The following is a 19,693-nucleotide window of genomic DNA, read 5'->3' as shown; positions in this document are numbered from 1 at the left end:
TTGCAGAAAACAAAACCCTTTTCAGAAATGGTAACAAACATACACATCTTGCAGCTCCCTCATTTTGTGATCAACAACTGGCCCATGCTTTGAGAGTCACACAGTTAGTGGACAGTTTATCTCATATTTCCACCACCGAAGAGGATAGCTCCCCTTTGCTTTCTGTCTCAGAAACCTTCCTGATAGGTGCAAACAAAAATGGGAGAAGAGGGGCTCAGGGAATCCTGTGGTTAGCATGCAAGGAATCCACTCTCTTTTGTACTGGTGCCTTACATGCTGCTGGAGTGACAGTGGGAGATGGTGGCAGCAAAGGTGTCCTGTATCTCACTTAAAAGACGAAAGGAAATATTACATCAGCAGCGCTAGTGATTCTTGTCACCAAGGACTGGTTGTCCTGGAGAGTGTTGAAAGAAACCCAGGCCACAGGCAATGCCTATGCTCACTCTCCAAACTAGCTAATCTTTCTAAGGACAGGCATGACTGGCTCCACAGCACCTTCCTAAGCACCACTTCTCTTGGGGAAACAAGTCACATGGTAAAACATTGCCTCCTGAAGTGCAGTTTCCTGCTTATTTTAGTGCATGTATACATGAAGACAGAAGTTATGCTACAATGTCTTTGATAAATGTCTGGGAAGAGAAACCAATGGATAACTGCCTTTCCAAGGCTTTTTATTTTCCTTCTAACTAAGCTTTGCTCCAGGACATTCTGGTTTTCCTCCAAATAAGCTGTGATTTTACTTTTCTGTCAATTTACCAAAATGAGAATATGTATCAGTTTATCAGTTTCCTTATTTCCCCAGATGCTTCCTTATTCCCCCTTTCCTTATATTTTTCATGGAAGTGCAAAAGTATTCAGTAGTGTGACCATGAGAACCATGGCACAAAGGAAAGGCTAAAGCAGATGACGATGGTCCCCAGGAGATACCCTTGAAGTAAAAGGTGTCTTCAGGTGTTCCTATATCACCCTCTGCTGCGCAGCAATGTAAGTTAGCTTCTTCTCCACACTCTTACAGTAAAAATCAGACATTGGGTGGATTAAAAATAGACTTGACCAAGTTTGACCAACCTTATCTGGGTGACATGGGACAGAACAAAATTCCACCACAAAAGCAAAATGCACACACCTAACAAAAATCTCCAAGTTCTCAAAACTGTTATGTTGCAAGCTCATACCAACTGCACCTGCACTATTTCTCCAAAAAGATAAAGGTATGTGGGAGTTACAGGTCATCACAAAGACACTAACACACACAGGGCCATGCTAATGTGTACACACACAGGAGTATGCTGATGCAGCTCTGCTTGTCAGTACCCAGAGTAGATAGAGACTTTCTAGTGGGAATACAACTAATTTCTCTGCGGAAATTATTCAGTGTGGATAAACACCTTCTTACATACTGCCAAACATGTTCAGTGGCATGACTTCAATACACCCAAATGACCCTTAATACTCAAGGATTTACTTTTCTGGGTAAAAAATTAATAGATTTTGGTCCTGGCATCTGCTCTCCCTGACCTGAAAGCAAGATAAGAGATAGTTCCACCATGAGGCTCCTGCTCACAGACTTCTGCCAAGCAGGATAGTGCACTCTATAGGTCCCTTTTATCACAGCAACCAAAGCTCCAGATGTTCCTCTTCTCTCTCCCCAGCCATCCCTCCTGGCTGGGACAAGTACACTGCTTTCCATTACTTCACAGCCAGGAATACTCTCTGCAGGACTCCACAAAGAAAGTAAAAAAGAGCCAATACAAGACCAGAACACTAATTAACCACACTAGTGCCCCAAATTAGCTTCTGCTGTTAAAGGATGAGTAGGAATTTTCTACACTTCCATCTTCAAAATATATCAAAGATGCTTCAACTCTCCTTGTTTCCTGACATGTATCTCATGAGACTTAGGCTAACTCCGGGCTCCCCTGTTAAACTGAGTGGAGTGAGGGGAGCAAGGGGACCTGTTTAAAAAGAAAATAATGTCTGGCTTTCAAGACAACTTTATTTTGTTGTTCTCATCTCTCCATATTCATGTGACTTGATCAAAAAGTTAACAAGAGACCAGCCACTTTGAAACTAAAATCCTGGTATGAATGTCCAAATTCTTTGTACATTTGGCAATCTCCCACTGAATCTGACATTGCAATGTTAGACTAACAGAAATGTGTAGTTTGGGGTCACTGCCTTAATGTCTTAGACATGCTCTCACAAGTGGTTTGCATTTCATTTCAAACAAAAACAAGTGACTGAAGCAAGGGATCCTGGCAGCCAATCACACAAGGCTGGTTTATAGTAGTTATGTCAGTGTAATCAACCCTTTCTTTTCCATTTTTAACATAGAAACAATGTCTAAACTGTCAATTTGCAGGGGACAGAGCTTCTAAATGGGAATGAACTTTTACTCACAAGTAGAGTTTGCAGGGAATAGTATTAATAAACTGCCCCTTACACTCCCTCCAGGCAACTCTCCAGACAAGCAAGCAAATTTATACAGTCATGGGTTTGATTAGACACAGTAATTTTATAAACTTAATTTTGAAGGGTTTGGTTTGGCTGACTCTTAAATTGCAGTCAGAATACACACACAATTGGTCCTGCCTATAGCAGCCATACAGCAGAGTTTCAAAACCACAAAACTACACATAATTTCCTTGTCTATAACTTTTCAATTTTCCTACATACATGCATTTCCTGTCAGTGAGCTTCAGGCAGCTTGCCTTTCAGCTTGTGGAGTTTCTGGATTACCCTTCAGAGAGGCCTCACCCCCTCCAGCATTGAAAAAGAAGACAAGATTCATCTCTGGCATTTGGACTCACCCCACCCTGGCCAAGCACAGCACATTGAGGTATCAAAGCCACATTTGGGAGCACCAAAAGGGACTGTGGATCTCCTCCAAAGAGACTTGGGAACTTGCCCAAGGTCCCCCAAGAAATCTGTGGCAGAACAGAAAATGTCAGCTACTTCCTTAGCACATCTGCATCCCCAAAATGGGTGAACAGGCGTTTCCAGTCTCAGTCATGTAACAAACATACCGTACAAGAGATATGCTACAAGACTACCTACAGAGAACACAGTTCTTACTCTGATAGATAGGGGAACTGTAATTACAAGTACTGTAAGTGTTGGAGGCAAAGCTAATGGGAACAGCTCTGACAACATAATGAGCTAAGCCAGGCAGCTAAGGATTTCTTTGAAATCCCTCCTGCACACAAAACCATGGCATGGAAAGCCAAAGGTTACATCCCCCCTGCTCTCAAGTTCTTCCAGATGTCTTAAGTGGGCCACTCACCCACCAGGGTTAAAGGCATGCGCATGCTGGGAAACAAAGTGTTTCAAGTAAATTTTGCAGTAAATCAACAGAGGAAAGGAGGGAAGGTTAGCCTCTGCCAAAGTTTTCAGTCCATGTTCCCCCACCTTAAACAAAACAGCTGGCTCCTGTCTGTTGTATTATGAACTTTCATTATCATATCTGGGAAAACCTTCCACTGTTAAGGACCACGTCCTCCCACACTACAACTCAGTCGTTTGCTGTGCAGTAAAAGTGTTATGAGAGCAACTGCAAATCTGTCAGCTTAAGGGTTACACCACAGCAAACACCAACCCTGTGCAGTTTCTTGAGAACTTACCACTGACATTAGCAAGGCAAAGTACTCGTATCAACTTTAAAATATGTTGCAAATTTCTCTTAAAAACCTTTGATGCAGGAGTTAGAAGTGATGTGGGAAACTCTGGCCTTTAGCCAAATTATGAAATAAATTATGATGCACCCTGTAGGTGCATTAATCTAGTTCTGCTATAAATTTTTATTATGAGTTATTATTGATTCATAGCCATAAACACACTAAATGCTTGAGATTTTTGCCCAATAGTATTCAGTCCCAAAGCCTGCACTTTGAAAGTCTTGTGCTTACTTCAACATCCAGGAGCAGAACCCATTCATCTCAACAACATCAGCCAACTCATGTTTCTGATTCTAGTTGTTCCTACTGACAGTTGAGTAACACTGGCACCTTACAAATAATCCTTTGATTTGCTTGACATCACATATTCTCCTGGGAGGGTACATGTAGTCAACATCCCCTACATAAATGGACAGAGCTGATTAGAGGGGTTGTGGAGTCTCCTATGTTGGAGATATTCAAGGCCCGCCTGGACAAGTTCCTGTGTGATGTACTCTAGGTTACCCTGCTCTTGCAGGGGGGTTGGACTAGATGATCTTTTGAGGTCCCTTCCAACCCTTGGGATTCTGTGATTAACTACCAATGCTTGGGACATTAAAAGCTTAAGAGATGTATGATCACTTACAGTGGCCTAAGAGCCAAATGAGTCAGAAGTAAAGCCCAGGATTCTCTCTAGGTTTCAAGTTACCAGAAGTCTCTTGAAATAGAATCAGTTCTGAAGTAAAAGAAACACGACAGCAACTTCTGAATGTGTTGAAAAAGCTAACCATTGGGAAGGAGAACTAAAAAAATCTACCTTCAAATCCAGTCAAACACACTGTGGTCTTGCAGAGTAATTCTGTTTCAATCACATTCCTGAATTGTTACTGACCAGAGTAACAGCAAAGTTGAGAGATTCAGCAGCAAAATCTAATCCAGTCCTGTCTAAACTACCAAGATGAATTATCCACTAAGCTGTGTAAGGTGTCAGTGCTGCCATGCTGGGTAGTGCTCCTTAATAGAGCTCTATGCAGCATCAGCATGGACAGCCGCTGCCAGGCCAACAAAAGTCCCAAAGGAATGAATTCAGTTTAATGCAGTACCTGAAGGGAAGTGCCAACTGAACAGGCAACATTTTCTTTAATTAAAGTTGCATAGGAGTGGGGATAGCGAGAAGGACACATCTGATGACTTGGTACGATTCGGCCATAAAAAGAAGACTGGATGCTGATGGTAGTTCTGTGAGGACATCTCAGAGAGACATATTCACCATCGCAGGCATGGTCAGTGTAATTCTTTAGTACTTGTGATATGTAACCTGCAAAAACAACAAAAACTATCATTAGTGAAAGGAAGTTAATACTTAGGTGATTTACACCACTGCAGTCTAAGAAACAAACAACTTACAAGCAATAAGAGACACAGATTTCATTATTCATCTCACACAAGCACAAAGGAGAAAGACAATAACATGGCATGGGTGGAGGCTTGGTGGTTTGACCTTCAGCCATACTTGGTGGAGGCAACAGTCAGATGCTCCAAACATTTAGTTCGATCATACCATTTGTTTCCATCAGCATATCTATCAAGTTTACAGGAAATGCAGCTGAGCCAGACTCATCATTTAGACCATATTTAGATACTGCATGCAATTTTTGGACCCCCAGTACAAGACAGACTTCCATAATCTGGAATTAATTCAACAGAGGGCCACCAAGATGGTTGGGAGCTGGAGCACTTGCCTGTAAGAAATGGCTTGTTCAGCCTGTGGAAGAGACAGCTTTGTGGGAAACTAATAGCAGCCTGCCAGGATCTGTAAGGAGATTACAAGGGAGATGGAGCCACACTCTTCACAGTGGTGCATGGCGGGAGAATGAGAGATAACAAGCATAAGATGAAAAAAGAGAGTTTGAGACCAGATATATGGAGCAACTTTTTCATTGTGAGGGTAGTCAAGCAATGGACCAGGTTGCCCAGAGAAGTTGTGCAACCTACATTCTTGGAGGTTTTCAAGACCTCAGAATCATAGAATCATAGAATCATAGAACAGTTAGGGTTGGAAAGGACCTTGAGATCATCTAGTTCCAACCCCCCTGCCATGGGCAGGGACACCCCACACTAAACCATGTCACCCAAGGCCTCATCCAACCTGGCCTTGAACACCGCCAGGGATGGAGCATTCACAACCTCCCTGGGCAACCCATTCCAGTGCCTCGCCACCCTCTCAGTAAAGAATTTCTTCCTTAGATCCAATCTAAACTTCCCCTGTTTAAGTTTGAACCCATTACCCCTTGTCCTGTCACTACAGTCCCTGATGAAGAGTCCCTCCTCAGCATCCTTGTAGGCCCCCTTCAGATACTGGAAGGCTGCTATGAGGTCTCCACGCAGCCTTCTCTTCTCCAGGCTGAACAGCCCCAACTTTCTCAGCCTGTCTCCATACGGGAGGTGCTCCCGTCCCCTGATCATCCTCGTGGCCCTCCTCTGGACTTGTTCCAACAGTTCCATGTCCTTTTTATGTTGAGGACACCAGAACTGCACACAATACTCCAAGTGAGGTCTCACCAGATAAAGCTTTGAGCAACCTGGCCTGATCTTCTGCTCAAAGCTGGGCCTACTTAGACCAAGCGTTCTAAGGCCTTGCCCAGTTCTGAATATCTCCAAGGATAGGGTCTCCACAACCTGTCTGGGTAACCTGTGCCAATGCTTAACAATTTTCACAATGAAATCTTTTTTCATTCCATGCAATTGGAATTTACCATGTTATGACTTTTTTGTTCCCCCTGGTTCTTCTATTGTACATTTCAGCTAAAAGACTGGCTCCATTTCCTCCGTACATTTAGGTAGATCCCACCCTCCTTTTTCTTTACTTCTCCTATATGAACAGAGCAGCTCCCTCGGACTCTTACCTATTGTATGTTCCAGTACCCTTGCCTTCTTGGCAGCCAAAAGGATTCTTTCTGGATCTCAACATCTTTGCTATATTGAGATGCCAGCTTGGTATACAATTACCCTTCATTACTGCAAGGTGCACTGCTTCCTCACATTCATCATCTTATCTTCCAAGACATGATAACAGACACAGGGAAGCACAATTCATGTGGTTTGAAAGAATTAACATGGCTTTCTTAGAATAATCTCTAGCTATCCTTGCAGACATATGTGTAGGGTATACTTACTCCACTAAGTTAAACACTCCCTGGCCTTTTCTCTGTCTCTAAAGCCATATCCAGCAACTTCCTTTTACTCTCCAAAACAGAACGGCTTACATCCAGAACTTTGAATGGGAGTAGTTCTGCTTCCATACCAACACTGAAACATAGCTCAAGAGTTGTGTGAAAGAACAAATGTCAAGATGCCCAAAACACCTATAATTATTGTTCTCAGAGATAACCAACACACCCTAATTTAGCTTCAGAATTCAAGCTGCACTATGAGGGCTGGATCCTCTGATTTCTCTAAATTTTAGTTCTTATTTAGCAGTTCTGTTGCTGCAGTGCCTCAAGGTGTGTGCCAAATAGATATTTACTCAAACCTGCATAGTAATTTCCAAGTCCCTAGGGCTGCATTTGCTCATAAGAAAAAGTCTGAGACACAGCCCCAGTAATTAGAGTGACAGGGCTGCATCAGATCAGGGAATAGCGCTATTTAATTTAGTTTCTTTATCTCACTTGTTCAAGGAAGCACTCTGGGAATAGAATGAACTACTGGAGTGCATCTCCTTTCCCAGTCAGTAGAATACATGCTCTGTGTGATGCTGTACATCTAGTCCTGTAATCAGATCAGCTCTTTTCCATGAAAAGTAGGGCAATCATACAAGATGTGCATCAGGACAAGCCAACTGCAAGCAAAACCAGAATATAACACAAAACATTAAACCCTAATTTCCATGCTGTTACTCCAGTGCATTAAGACTTTTCCCTGGGGCTGACCTATTAAGGAGCCAGAGAAATACAACCAAGATGCAGTCAAGACTCTACTGGATTCTCTGGATATTCAACTATTTGTCAGAATCGCCATCCTGGAACATGCCTTTCATATTACCAATTCAGGATCAGGGAAAACTTCAACCCTTGCAATTAGTGCAGATCACTTATTGAAACAACAACTTCCTCTCATCTTCCATCAGCAATCTTAAAATAACTTGAGCTCATTCAAGCTCAAGATATTGAAGGGATTGAACACTTTGATGGTTTCTGGCTAATAATAAACTAAGCACAGTATCTGAAACATCTGGCACTGACCACTGTCAGAGAGAAGATACTGGATTAGGTATGGACATGATCAGGGATGACATGATGATCTTCAAATAGCAAAAGGAAGTAGCTGTAGAGAATTACTGCACTTTTTTTCCTCTTTAAGGGTGCCAAATTTGCATTACATTCGTTGCTAGTTCTTTTGCAAGTGTTGGCATTTTGTTACCCATTGATTCATGGTTTTTAACCCAAAACCTGAATTGTTTTCAGCATCCTTGCTGAATTTTTGATAACAAGTCTCCGGTGACATTTTGTACCACTACATGTGGTACCAGGGAGGGTATTACTGGGATGCTCTTTACTGAATTAAATGCATAAACATGTAGCAAATGCCAGGTGTTTGAGGACTTCAATGGCAAGAAGCCCTCCATAAGGACACAAGGAATAGCTTACAGAACTCTTAGACTCTTTCCTGGCAAGCATGTATAAATCTCTTTTGGATAGCTGCAAGAAACTAGTTTAGGAAAATGATACAGTAGATCATCAATCAGCTATTCATAAACCACAGAATATAAGTCAAGAAACTGAGACAATAAACATATTATCAAATATGTTGCCATTCCCCGTCAAGTGTATGTCTCTGCATTACAGGATATAAGCTACAGTCTTACAAGCACCCACTCAAAACAAACATAAGGTAGGTTGGTTTTAAAGATAGCCAAAGACATTTGCCTCTCCTTTTTTCACCCTCAAATTCTGTGATGTGATATCACCATTGTCATATCCAGGACCTGAAAGGAACCAATTATTTGAGGAAAACATTCCAGCTGTACTGCTACAGTCAAATTTACCCTATTTTGTTGTGGTTCATCTAGAGTGGAAGTGACATAAATTCTCATGATTTTATCACAAAATTTTTTAGTGGTTCACATATTAGCCTGTGTAGCAAAGAAAATGCTAGAGCAGGTAGTAATTTGAGCATTTCTTCAAAAATGTATATTTCAATTGAAAGTCTGGTAAAAGCATAAAATAAATTTAAAGCATTAAGCCACCTCAACTTTTCCAAATGCTATACATTCTGAAAATCTGGGATAACAAAAATAATCTCAAAATCTTTTGAGTTTAGCACTTCTCTTTTTTGAAGGATTGTGTTGAGGACATGGAACCTTTGCTGGTGGACTTCCACACTCCCAAATTAAATCAATATATAGGAGTCAAGTGCTAAACAACTCCCTGATTCAAGAGACCAATGTCACTACGAAAGCAGGGATTTACACTCCGAAGACAGAACAACCAAAAGAAGTAGATCACAAAAACAATAGGTCAGTTTCTCTCTAACAAGAGGGAAATTTTCCTTTCACATACCACTTGCAATTTATTTTTCCAAAGTCCAGATTTTGACTACTTTCAGTCATCAGCAATAAACTTCACTATTTGCCATAAACAACACTTAATGCTGACTGTAACTCTATCCCACCCAGCAATGTCGGTTCCCAAGAACCATTTTCACCATTGCCTCTCCACAGAACTGTTGCTCAGTTCTCATCCAACAGCCAGCTCTAACACATATACAGACTAGAGAAAAATAACAGTTTCATACAGAATATCATCATTTTACAGGTACTGTAAATCTAATCATAATTCTTTACTTACTGTCATAGAGCAATAGCCCTGCCTTTTTCAAATCAAAGCAACTAATAAAGTTGCTTCACAAAAGCACAGATGACATAAGAGCTTCCATTGCATCCAAATGTAGGGTAATAGTAGAGTATGCAAACACTCAATTCATATATCCTTTTTAACCATGGTTACCTAAAAGCAGTAAGTCCTCTTCTACTTCCACTAAATACAGTTCTAGTTTTGATTCACAAGGGCCATAGCAACACACCAGCTCCTCAGTTATCAGAGGACTTTTAATTTAATCTTTCACCAGGAAACATCTCTGTGGGTGTGTGCTGAAGGAATAGAGACAATCACAACAAAACTAACTCTTTGTATAGTTTGGATATGATCTGAAACTTCTAATAAATTACAAGGAAATTCAAATGATTTTAACAGTTAACAAACTACTACACATAATTCAAGCCAGAGCTTCATTAATACCTGCATCAAGCTATATTTAAGCTATAGTACTGTCTTCTTAAAATATCCAATTCTGAGCTTTTGCAGTTACACATATAGTAGTATAAACATATAACAGAAAAACCAATGTATTGAATAAGGAACATTATACTCAGAAACAAGTGATTTCCGTTATCTGAAACACATGCAGTCAGTGCAATTAACTGTGTTAGTGAACAAAACATTGTCTTGTTCCTGGCTGACACAGATTCTTTTATTTTTAATCTTGGGTTGTTTTTTTCTTGGTGGTGACAGTATTTACTGTTCTATTCTCACCTTCCTTACAGATTTTTTGAGACTCTAAATGAGAAACAGAACTTTCTTCCAAGAGAGACCTTAATCAGATACTTTCTCTGGAGCTCGGACTACCCCTACACCACACTGGTTTTCATATAGGTTGTGGAGTGGAGAATTTCAGCTTATTCTTTATATGCAGAACACTGATACTCGTAACATCTTACAGAAACAGTGCTAAGCCAGTGGAATAGAATAACAGGCCATGAGGACAGGCCAACAGGGCTGAAATGTGATCCCAGGCAAGGCTTGAAGCCAGAGCAAGTAACTCAATGAATGCATTTCATACCAGGCATTACTGATAATCCTGTGGCTGCAGTAGTAAAAGCAGCTCTCTCAAATCACAGAGCAGCCTAGTATGGACAAGTAGGGTTTGTTTTGCGTTGTTACTAATACCGGAGATTAAAACTTGCTGTTACAAACCTTCCACAGAGAGGTTTGCTTTCACTCCAGCTCCTCCCCAATCCTTTCACCTTTCAGATACCATACAGCACTGAATAAACTTGAACATCTTGTAAGCATACTTAGGAAAATATTTTTATTTTAATTCAACAGTTCCTTGCCCACTGTCTGATCTTCTGTACTGCAGTTGCAGCTTCAAACAGTATCCAGTGTTACTTTGGCAAAATAGCTTTAAAACAAGAGTGAATTTAGAACTGCAGCTGAGTGCCAGCATTTCAAAGCTAAACAAGGTAACATTTTGTAAAACCTGAACGGTAGGATTTCATAATGGGCTAATGTAAGGATGAGAAGAGAGTGGAAATTAGATTGATGAAGGCTAGGGGTGACAGGAATAAAAACGTGGTGGTTTTAAACTCCGCAGACTTGAATATAGATCAGATACTAATGAGGATTATTGTTAATTATTCCCTTAAATTTCATAACTGTAAACTCCTATAGAATTTAATAAACCACTACAGCCCTTCCACAGACTACTGCTATAACTGTAGGGAATTTAATAAGCAAGTCCAACTGCAAGTATTTTGGCCCTAGAACTTTAAAGAATCACTCTAAAAATCCAATTCTAATCCAATACAACAAATATTGTTTGTTATTTCAACATCATCTTAGATGATGTTCTCTGAACGACCCGTAAGCCTATGATTTCTTGAGAACTTACTTTTTTCTAAAACAAGTTTTTATGGCTATGAAGATTGTTTGGGGTTTTTCTCTGATCTTTTACAGTTTGAAAAAGCAAATGAACAGAGTTTAAAAAATTGTCTTTCTAGATGAGAGTAAATTTAGCCTGGAAGAGCCTCCTACAGGTGATCTAGCACAAACTGCTGCTCAGAGTAGGGCCAATATAAAAGTGAAATCAAGCTGCCCAGCACCTTGCTCAGCCCTGACCAAGTACTGCAAGGACAGGGATTCTCTGAAGCACCCATGCCAGTGCTTCACCACCCTTCTGATTACAGCACTTTTTTTCCAAATAAGTGCTCAGAATTTCCCGTGTTACAACTCGTGTCTGTTGCCTCTTGACTTTTCATTTTGCACCTGAGAGGAACCTTGCTTTGGTTTATGTATGACGATTTTTAGGAAGCATCTGGATACCCCTTAATCTCCTCTTCTCCAGCTTCCCCTCATGTGGCATGTGCTCTAGCCCCAAACTATCCTACTAACCCTCCACTGGAGTCCCTCCTTTTTGTCAGAGTTTCTCTTATAATCTTGTACCAGTATCATGACCTGCAATTCAAGGGGCTGACCACCCAATTCCTCTGGATTTAAGGATTTTTTTAAAAAAGCTCTTGCTTTACTAGCTGTATGGTTGCAGGCAGCCATGATGTCTAAAGAAATTTGACAGTACAGAGAATTTGGCCGGAAGGAGCTGCCCCAGGATTTCACCAACTTGCAACCCTCTCTCCAGCTGCTTATTCCTGCTCCTTTATCTCAGATCAAAGCCTCTTCTGTTGATCTGTGTGTATGCGGATGTATGGAGTCTCAGTGACAGCAACCAGAGTCAGACCACAGGTCCATGCATGTGTCTGGCTAGCAACCAGAGCAAGTGAGGTGAGACATGCATATTGTGCATGTCTGTCTCTGATCACTAGAGACTCTCAAGTTGGACTAGCTGGCATGTAGAATAAGAGCTTTGGGAGCCAGGTGTGAAAGTGGCCACAGGTCTAGGTCAAATACTGGAGAGACCAGACAACCCATGAGTTGGCTAAAGGAGAGACCAGAAGGTCCAGGCCAGTTACGGGAAGACCAGTGTTCAGGGAGTCAACTGAGAGACATACCTGCATGCACACATCTGTATGAGGTGACTGGAGTATAGGGGACTGGACCCATGAACCAGCTATTACATGGACCGTCTAAGGCCAGTTACTGGGGGGGATCAACATCATAGCTGCGCATGCATATTTTCCCCTAGCATGCTTTCATCCTGATCAACCAGAGAGAGGAATAGGGTGAGGTTGCTGGTGCTGCTGTGTTTGCATGAATGCTATTTCTGCCTGTATTGATCTGAGTGGCCTGAGACACACAAATCTCTCTACTGGGAATAGCTGCTTACCATCACTGTTGCCTGCACCTGGGAACACAGAGTTGTCACTGCCTTGCCTTTATCAGCCTACCAGATCTAGCAATTCCTAACACTTCCCACTAAAAATTCCATTTATGTGTGTACGTGTGTGAATACATTAAATGCAGACAAACATGCACACATGTTAAAAAACCAGAAACAACAAACACCTAACTTTGCAGAATATTTTTCCTAGTTTAAGTTACAGGAGAAGCCCCAGGTTCACCCCTGTAGAGTTAATTTTTTGCAGCACTAAAATTTTTAGAACACTTTGTTAAAATAGTATAAATATTAATACATTATATAATTAATATGTTGGTGTTACAGCATTATAAATATTAAAGTCTAATTGTAAAAAGTATAACTTCGCATGCATTAGTACACATTATGTGTCAATTATATAAAGTACATTGCACATAGCACAATCATATTTATAATATATATCATGTAGCATAACCTAAAGATAATTACCAGGTCACCTTGAGAAGCTTTATGGGGCTCACTACCCAGATAATGAGAGGTATAATGTTGGGAGTGATTTAGTGTATACTTCTTACAGCCCAAAAAGATTAATTCCATGCAGCATAGACAAGCTAGGCAGTATTTTATTCTAGAGATACAGCTGCAGTAAGGGTTAAGGTCATCACTTTCTAGCTGAAGGAGCTACATGGGTGATACTTCCTGAGCAGCTTCAATTGGCTTTTCCTCCTTGGCTGTCAACCAAGTACTTTCCAAACACAGTCATCACACAAATCACTGTGGCCTTGCTATTGCATTCTAGGTAGTGATAAAGAGCTCACACCAGCAGGGGTCATGTAGCTCTTCTAAATTAAGTTATAACAGGCTTACTATACTGAAAAGACAGTTTTCTCTAGGTGGCTTATATACAAGAGATTTTTACAGAAAACCTACAGTGATTATAATTAGGCTACTATAATGATACCCATATAATTTTCCATAGTAAACGTAGTCACATGGGAACACACTTGCAGAACTACCAATGCACCTTCGCTGATAAACTTCCTCATAGAGACAAACTTCACTGGTGTTTATTCTGACTTTCAGTTCCACAATAAAGTCCTTTTGATCCCACCCTTTTCTGTGACAATTCTTATGGAAAACAAATTTTCCCTTGGAAGTCAACATCATTACAAATCTACATGCAAATGGAAATACCCTAGCTAAGAAAAAAGCAATCCCAAAGCTTGGTGTCTTCCTGCAGCCATAGTCAGTTCTGCCTGCAGAGAAGTTCAGGAGCTCAGACAGGATCTGGTCCCACACAGCCTGCTCCCAGCGCATGTTGATGCTCAACCTTTCCTACAAGCATCAGTGGGTTTTGTGGCAAGAGACTGACAGCTTTTCTGCATCAGTCACTAAAATTACTGAAATCAAATTTGTACCATTTCTTAAGGGCCAGGGACCAACTTATTCATGTGCTGCTAAAGTGATTTAACACCACAATATTCTTATGTAACAGCAAAAGGAGTCAGGAGCTGGATCCGTCCACTTCCCTCAGCACAAGCTCTGAGCTCACTGAATGTCTTACTACGTATTCAAGAGGCCAAGAACATTTTACAGTGATCAGCATCTTAGACCACCTAACCCAAAATATAGAATAGCACAACATAGCACAGCACAGCATAGAATTTGCACTTCCATGACTTGTGCAGTCAATCTACAATCACTGTCCCACTCTCTCCACACCCAGAAAAGAAGCAGCCTATAAGTCTCCGCAAGGCACCCCTTTATCTCCATCAAATCTCTTCTTGGGCCCTCCTTAGCCATATCACCCACAGAGAAGTCAATGCTGGTGAGCACAGTGGCTGACAGCAGTCTTCTGGTACACCCCCATTCCCAGAGAATGCACCTTTTGTTTTTTCCTCTAGTACTGTGAAAGCACAGGGTTTACAAGATCACCACATACCTAAGAAGATTCAGTCCCAAATCTTGTCTAAAAATAGGAGATACTCAGCATATGTCATGAAAGCAGCTCCTGTGAATCAGGTCTCTGGTAAGGTCTGTGACAGCTCCTTTATGTCCCCATGCAGTGTGACAGTAAGAAACAGAGCACCAACAAACAGAGAAGGTTGGGTACTGTCCAATTTGATCAAAACACAGACTTTCATAATTGCAAACATAGGGGAAGGGTTAGTTTCTGTATTAGAAACAGGCAGCAAGGGAAATATATATCAGCCTTGCTATAACTATGAGTGTCGCAGAGCTATAGCAGAAGCGCCTAAAAGGCAACATGGCCTTTGCCTACAGCTTTACTAGGAGCAACAGGGAAGTATCCTATTACCACCCAAATTAAAAGAAAGCTTTTGCACAGCATATCGCACTATGACATGGAACAAAGAAAACAGTTGTTTGACCACACAAGTGACAGACAAGACCTCATCCACACTGACCAATTCTTTAAGCAAATCAAGAACTAAGCCATGACAATATGACAAGGGCTAAGAAACACCAACACTTAAATAAACAGGTTTCTGCCCATTCAGAAGAATTTATTCTGACAAGACTATGGGTACAGAGAGATGGCAGCTTTGTTTAGACCAGGGCAAATGGCGGGAGTGAAGGCAAAAGTGCATAACCGTACGGGAGCTGCTGCTAAAGCCATCACAAGTAGATGTGAGTGCTTCGCACACAGCGCCAGGAGCCAGCTCTGGGGCTCTTAGAGTGACCTACATCCCTGAAAAAAGTAGATTTCAACTGGCAGGTCACACTGTTGAACAATTCCTGTTACTCCAGAGAGCAAATCTAAAATCCCGTTACCTTGCATGAAATGATACAATGTGACTTAAATGTATAAATACCATCTTTGCTGTGAAGAGTTCTCCTACAGGAAAAACTTCCAATCAGGTTGTAGTCTCTCTCACTGATTTTAACAAGAATTTCAATTCTGCAATGGTCATTTCTATTAGAAAAGTTTTTTTATTGCAAACTGTGAAATTCAAGGCCTCCTCATTTGACATTGTGTAATAAGGGCAGGGGATAGGCAATTTTCCTGCTCAAGTAGGTCAAATCACTCTGGATTGGCTTTGCATCTTAGAAATTTTTCCACTGAAGAAGCAGGAAACCTTTTAGGACAATGACAAATTGTTATCTGTAGTGGGAGGGGTACATACTGCTCACAGACGTACAGTGTGAGCTCTGCTGAGACACTGTGGAAAATCCACACTTGTCATTCCACTCCAAACTAGAGACCTTGTGCGTAATTCTTTCAGAACTCACTTCCCAAGAAAATTCAAAAATTAGGCGAAAGCTTGTTTCCAACAGTGGAATTTTAACATATACTTCTTCCTTCTCCTTTCAATTCCATATTTTATTTACTTATTCACGGTAGATTTGACAAATTCAGTGAATGCAACAGCTTCAGAATGAATCTGCATCCTTTTCCCCAGGACCTGCAATAAGAGCTATGATGCTGCCCTCTGTCTGACCTTCACCTGTGAAATGCATATTTCTCTGCTTTGGCCAAGTCTTGGCAGCTTTATGAACCCCAAGAGAGGAAAGGAAATGAGGAGAGACCGAAACAAGATAGAAAAGGCTAAACAGTGAAAGGAAAAAATAGAGTAGATTAAAAAGAAAGAAATTAAAAAGAGAAAACAAAAGCAGACAACAGGTAGAGTAGACATATTAAAATATTTATGTATATATATATTTTACATATAGAATCATAGAATCATAGAACAGTTAGGGTTGGAAAGGACCTTAAGATCATCTAGTTCCAACCCCGCTGTCATGGGCAGGGACACCTCACACTAAACCATGCCACCCAAGGCTCTGTCCAACTTGGCCTTGAACACTGCCAAGGATGGAGCATTCACAACCTCCCTGGGCAACCCATTCCAGTGCCTCACCACCCTCTCAGTAAAGAATTTCTTCCTTAGATCCAATCTAAACTTCCCCTGTTTAAGTTTGAACCCATTACCCCTTGTCCTCTCACTACAGTCCCTGATGAACAGTCCCTCCCCAGCATCCTTGTAGGCCCCCTTCAGACACGGGAAGGCTGCTATGAGGTGTCCACACAACATTCTCTTCTGCAGGCTGAACAGCCCCAACTTTCTCAGCCTATGGGAGGTGCTCCATTCCCTGATCATCCTTTTGGCCCTCCCCTGGACTTGTTCCAACAGTTCCATTTTCATATATATATTTTCATATATATATATATATATATATATATATATATGTGTGTGTGTGTGGTCCCAGTGCGATCCCAGGAGCTCATCCTGCCTGCAAGAATCAGCTGGAAGCATCATGGAGGCTGGGTCACTTGAAACTGGAGAAACAGAAAGCAGATTTAAAATACTAAAAAGAAGAAAGATATTCTTGCTCAAAATCTATTTGTAAATGATCTCTCTTTATGTTCCCACTTGGTTGAGCTCAAAATCATACCTGCTTGCAAAAAGTACTGTTAAAGATAAAAATTACCCAGGAGAAAATTCAGCTCTGACTGGATGTAGAAAAAAAAAAAAAAAAGAAAGATAAAAAAGTAGGTTTGTCTGAATCTCCCCTATTTCTGGTATGCCTTATCTCTGTCTACTTGGCTACAAACTTCAAATATCACCTTAACAGAACATGCAGTGTGTTGTGTATGCAACAACCAGGCAAAACTGCCGGATCAGCATCTTCTGTTTAAGCCACTGACTTCAGCCAAGAGGGAATTTATTACTCGCCAGTAACTGGACCACTTAAAGCAACAATAAATGTCAGGGTAGCAGGAATAATAATTTCAGAGGTAAATTGTGGTTTTATTGTTTGATATAAACAATCCTAACATAAGACAGGCATCCTGAGCACCATCAGTTTGAGCTGTCAGGCTACTCAACTAGCCTGAAGTTAACTAACCTCAAATTCCCACATGCCACTCCTGCACAAGACGTTGCAGGTATGGGCAGAAAATCAGAGTTTGGGAGTAAAAGCAAGATAGTCTCTGTACCTTAGGCTGAAGATAGAGCATTCATGCAGGAGCTTCCTTTCTGCTTATTTAATAAGCTATACCTTCCTGGTTCTGAAGTGAAAAGCCTTGCCTGTGTCAAAATATCTCACCAGTTTAACTTAGTTTTATTTTTCTCAAAGAATCACATCATACGATCACAGAATGTGTAATATTATTGTTAGGGCTTTAAAAATTAGTGGCTACATTATTTTACCCTAGTAGCACTTCAGGACATGACAGAGGATGAAAGGATACACAAACAGAGTGAACTGCTTTGCCTGGAATATAAGTCAATAATAGCAATAATAAAGATATCTAACAGAGGAAAGGCAGGACAGCCCCATTCTTCCACATCACCCCAATCATCTCTATAAACGTAATAACAGAAAACACAAAAGGTATTTTTACGCAGGGTTGCTTTTCTCCCCCACCTCTTGCTGAGGCCATTCCTCATATTTGCAGCTTCTTTCAAGGACAGAAATAATATTTGGCTTCCTTGGCAACGAAGAACAAAGAGACAATAGAAATCTGACAGTGGAATTTATTAAGCTGCATACTACACTAACCGCTTGTATAGAGACAGCAATCACACAGAGCAGAATGGCCACAGCATAACAGCAGTTAGAAAAGGTTTTTGGCTAAAAGCTATTTATGCTGCTTTGACTCAGAGCAGCTGTTTTGACTAATAGGCTAGAGAAGCGGATTTCTTTTGCAGAGTAACACTTTGAAAGAAAGGCTCTTTGCCTCACAGCTGTAACACCAACTGCATCCACAGCACGTTTTCCTCCTACCTATTGTATTTTGTACCAAAACAGTTTCTGGGTTGGCTGCTGCCAAACTCAGTGAGAATTGTGCTTATATATGGAGAGCATTACAGCTAAAGGCTGTGATTAAACTGCAAGACCTGGGAGCACTGGATCTGAGTGCATATCCCAGCTGTATCCCAATGCCATATTGGAACCAGACAACATCATTCCTCCCCAGAAAAGGTGATTCTATTTTTATTATTATTTTTTTAAATCTTGAGACAGCTTAGATTGATGAATATCATGTCCTGCGTTATCCTAGTTTGGGACAGGACATGGAACTGCACTCAGTTATCCTGCTGTTGTGTTTAATGTTATGCTTTTCTGTTACACTAAGGAACACTTCTGAGCACGTGTATGCCATCTGTATATTTTGCAGGTGATAGAGAACTAGAAGGAGCAGTTGATAGACAAGATAGGTCCATCATTCAAAGGGACCTTGATAATCTGCAGAAATGAGCAAACACAAATCTCATTAATCTTAACTAAGGCAAAATGCCAAGTCCTGCTCACAGGGAAGAGTATCCCCATGCACCATGCTGTGGACCAACAGGCTGTAAAGCAGTTTTGTAGAAAAGGACTAGGGTGTCCTGGTGGACACCAAGTTGACCAAGAGTCAGTAATGTGCCCTCAGAATAAAGACAGCCATTGGTAGGAGTATCACCAGCAGGTGAGGAGAGGTAAGCCTGCATCTCAGAACTGGTGAGACTATCTGGAGTGTTATGTCCAGTTCTGGATTCCCCAGTACAAGAGAGACATGGATATACTAGTGCAAGTCCAGCGAAGGGCTACAAAGAAGACCAAAGGACTGGAGTATCTGTCACATGAGGAGAGGCTGAAAGGGCTGTTTAGACTGGAGAAGAGAAGGTTGAGGGGGATCATTTCAATGTGTATAAATAACTGGGGGGAGCAGTTGAGGGTAAAGAAGGCAGAGCCAGACTCTTCGCAGTGGTATCCAGCGGATGAACAAAAGGCAATGGGCACAAATACAGGAAATTCCATTTAAACATGTACATATAACTCTGAGGGTGGTCAAACACTCAAATGGGTTGACCAGAGAGGTTGTGGAATCTCTAACCTTCCAGTCTATCCTCACATGCTGTTCAGCAAAAGGGCTTCATAGGTGAGCGACATGTTCAGCCTCCCCTTAGAGCTAGTGAACAGAA

The 19,693-nt window shown here is 41.2% G+C and overlaps 1 protein-coding gene across 2 annotated transcripts in view; it reads right to left on the bottom strand.

Moving 5' to 3' along the window:
• LOC308219797 (protein eva-1 homolog C-like) overlaps positions 1–19,693 on the bottom strand; it is a gene marked incomplete at both ends in the record, with an annotated part of 208,459 nt that overhangs the window by 148,141 nt on the left and 40,625 nt on the right. For both annotated transcript variants that reach the window (XM_080615285.1, XM_080615286.1), the window contains one exon: positions 4,757–4,971. In XM_080615285.1, coding sequence (XP_080471411.1) covers positions 4,757–4,971 — 215 coding nt within the window. The remainder of the gene's footprint in view (positions 1–4,756; positions 4,972–19,693) is intronic.

Source organism: Psittacula echo (assembly GCF_963264785.1).
Source record: "Psittacula echo genome assembly, chromosome: 4".
NCBI classification, from domain to species: domain Eukaryota; kingdom Metazoa; phylum Chordata; class Aves; order Psittaciformes; family Psittacidae; genus Psittacula; species Psittacula echo.
Note: the sequence above shows the minus strand (reverse complement) of the source record. Positions and strands in the feature narration are given on the sequence as shown.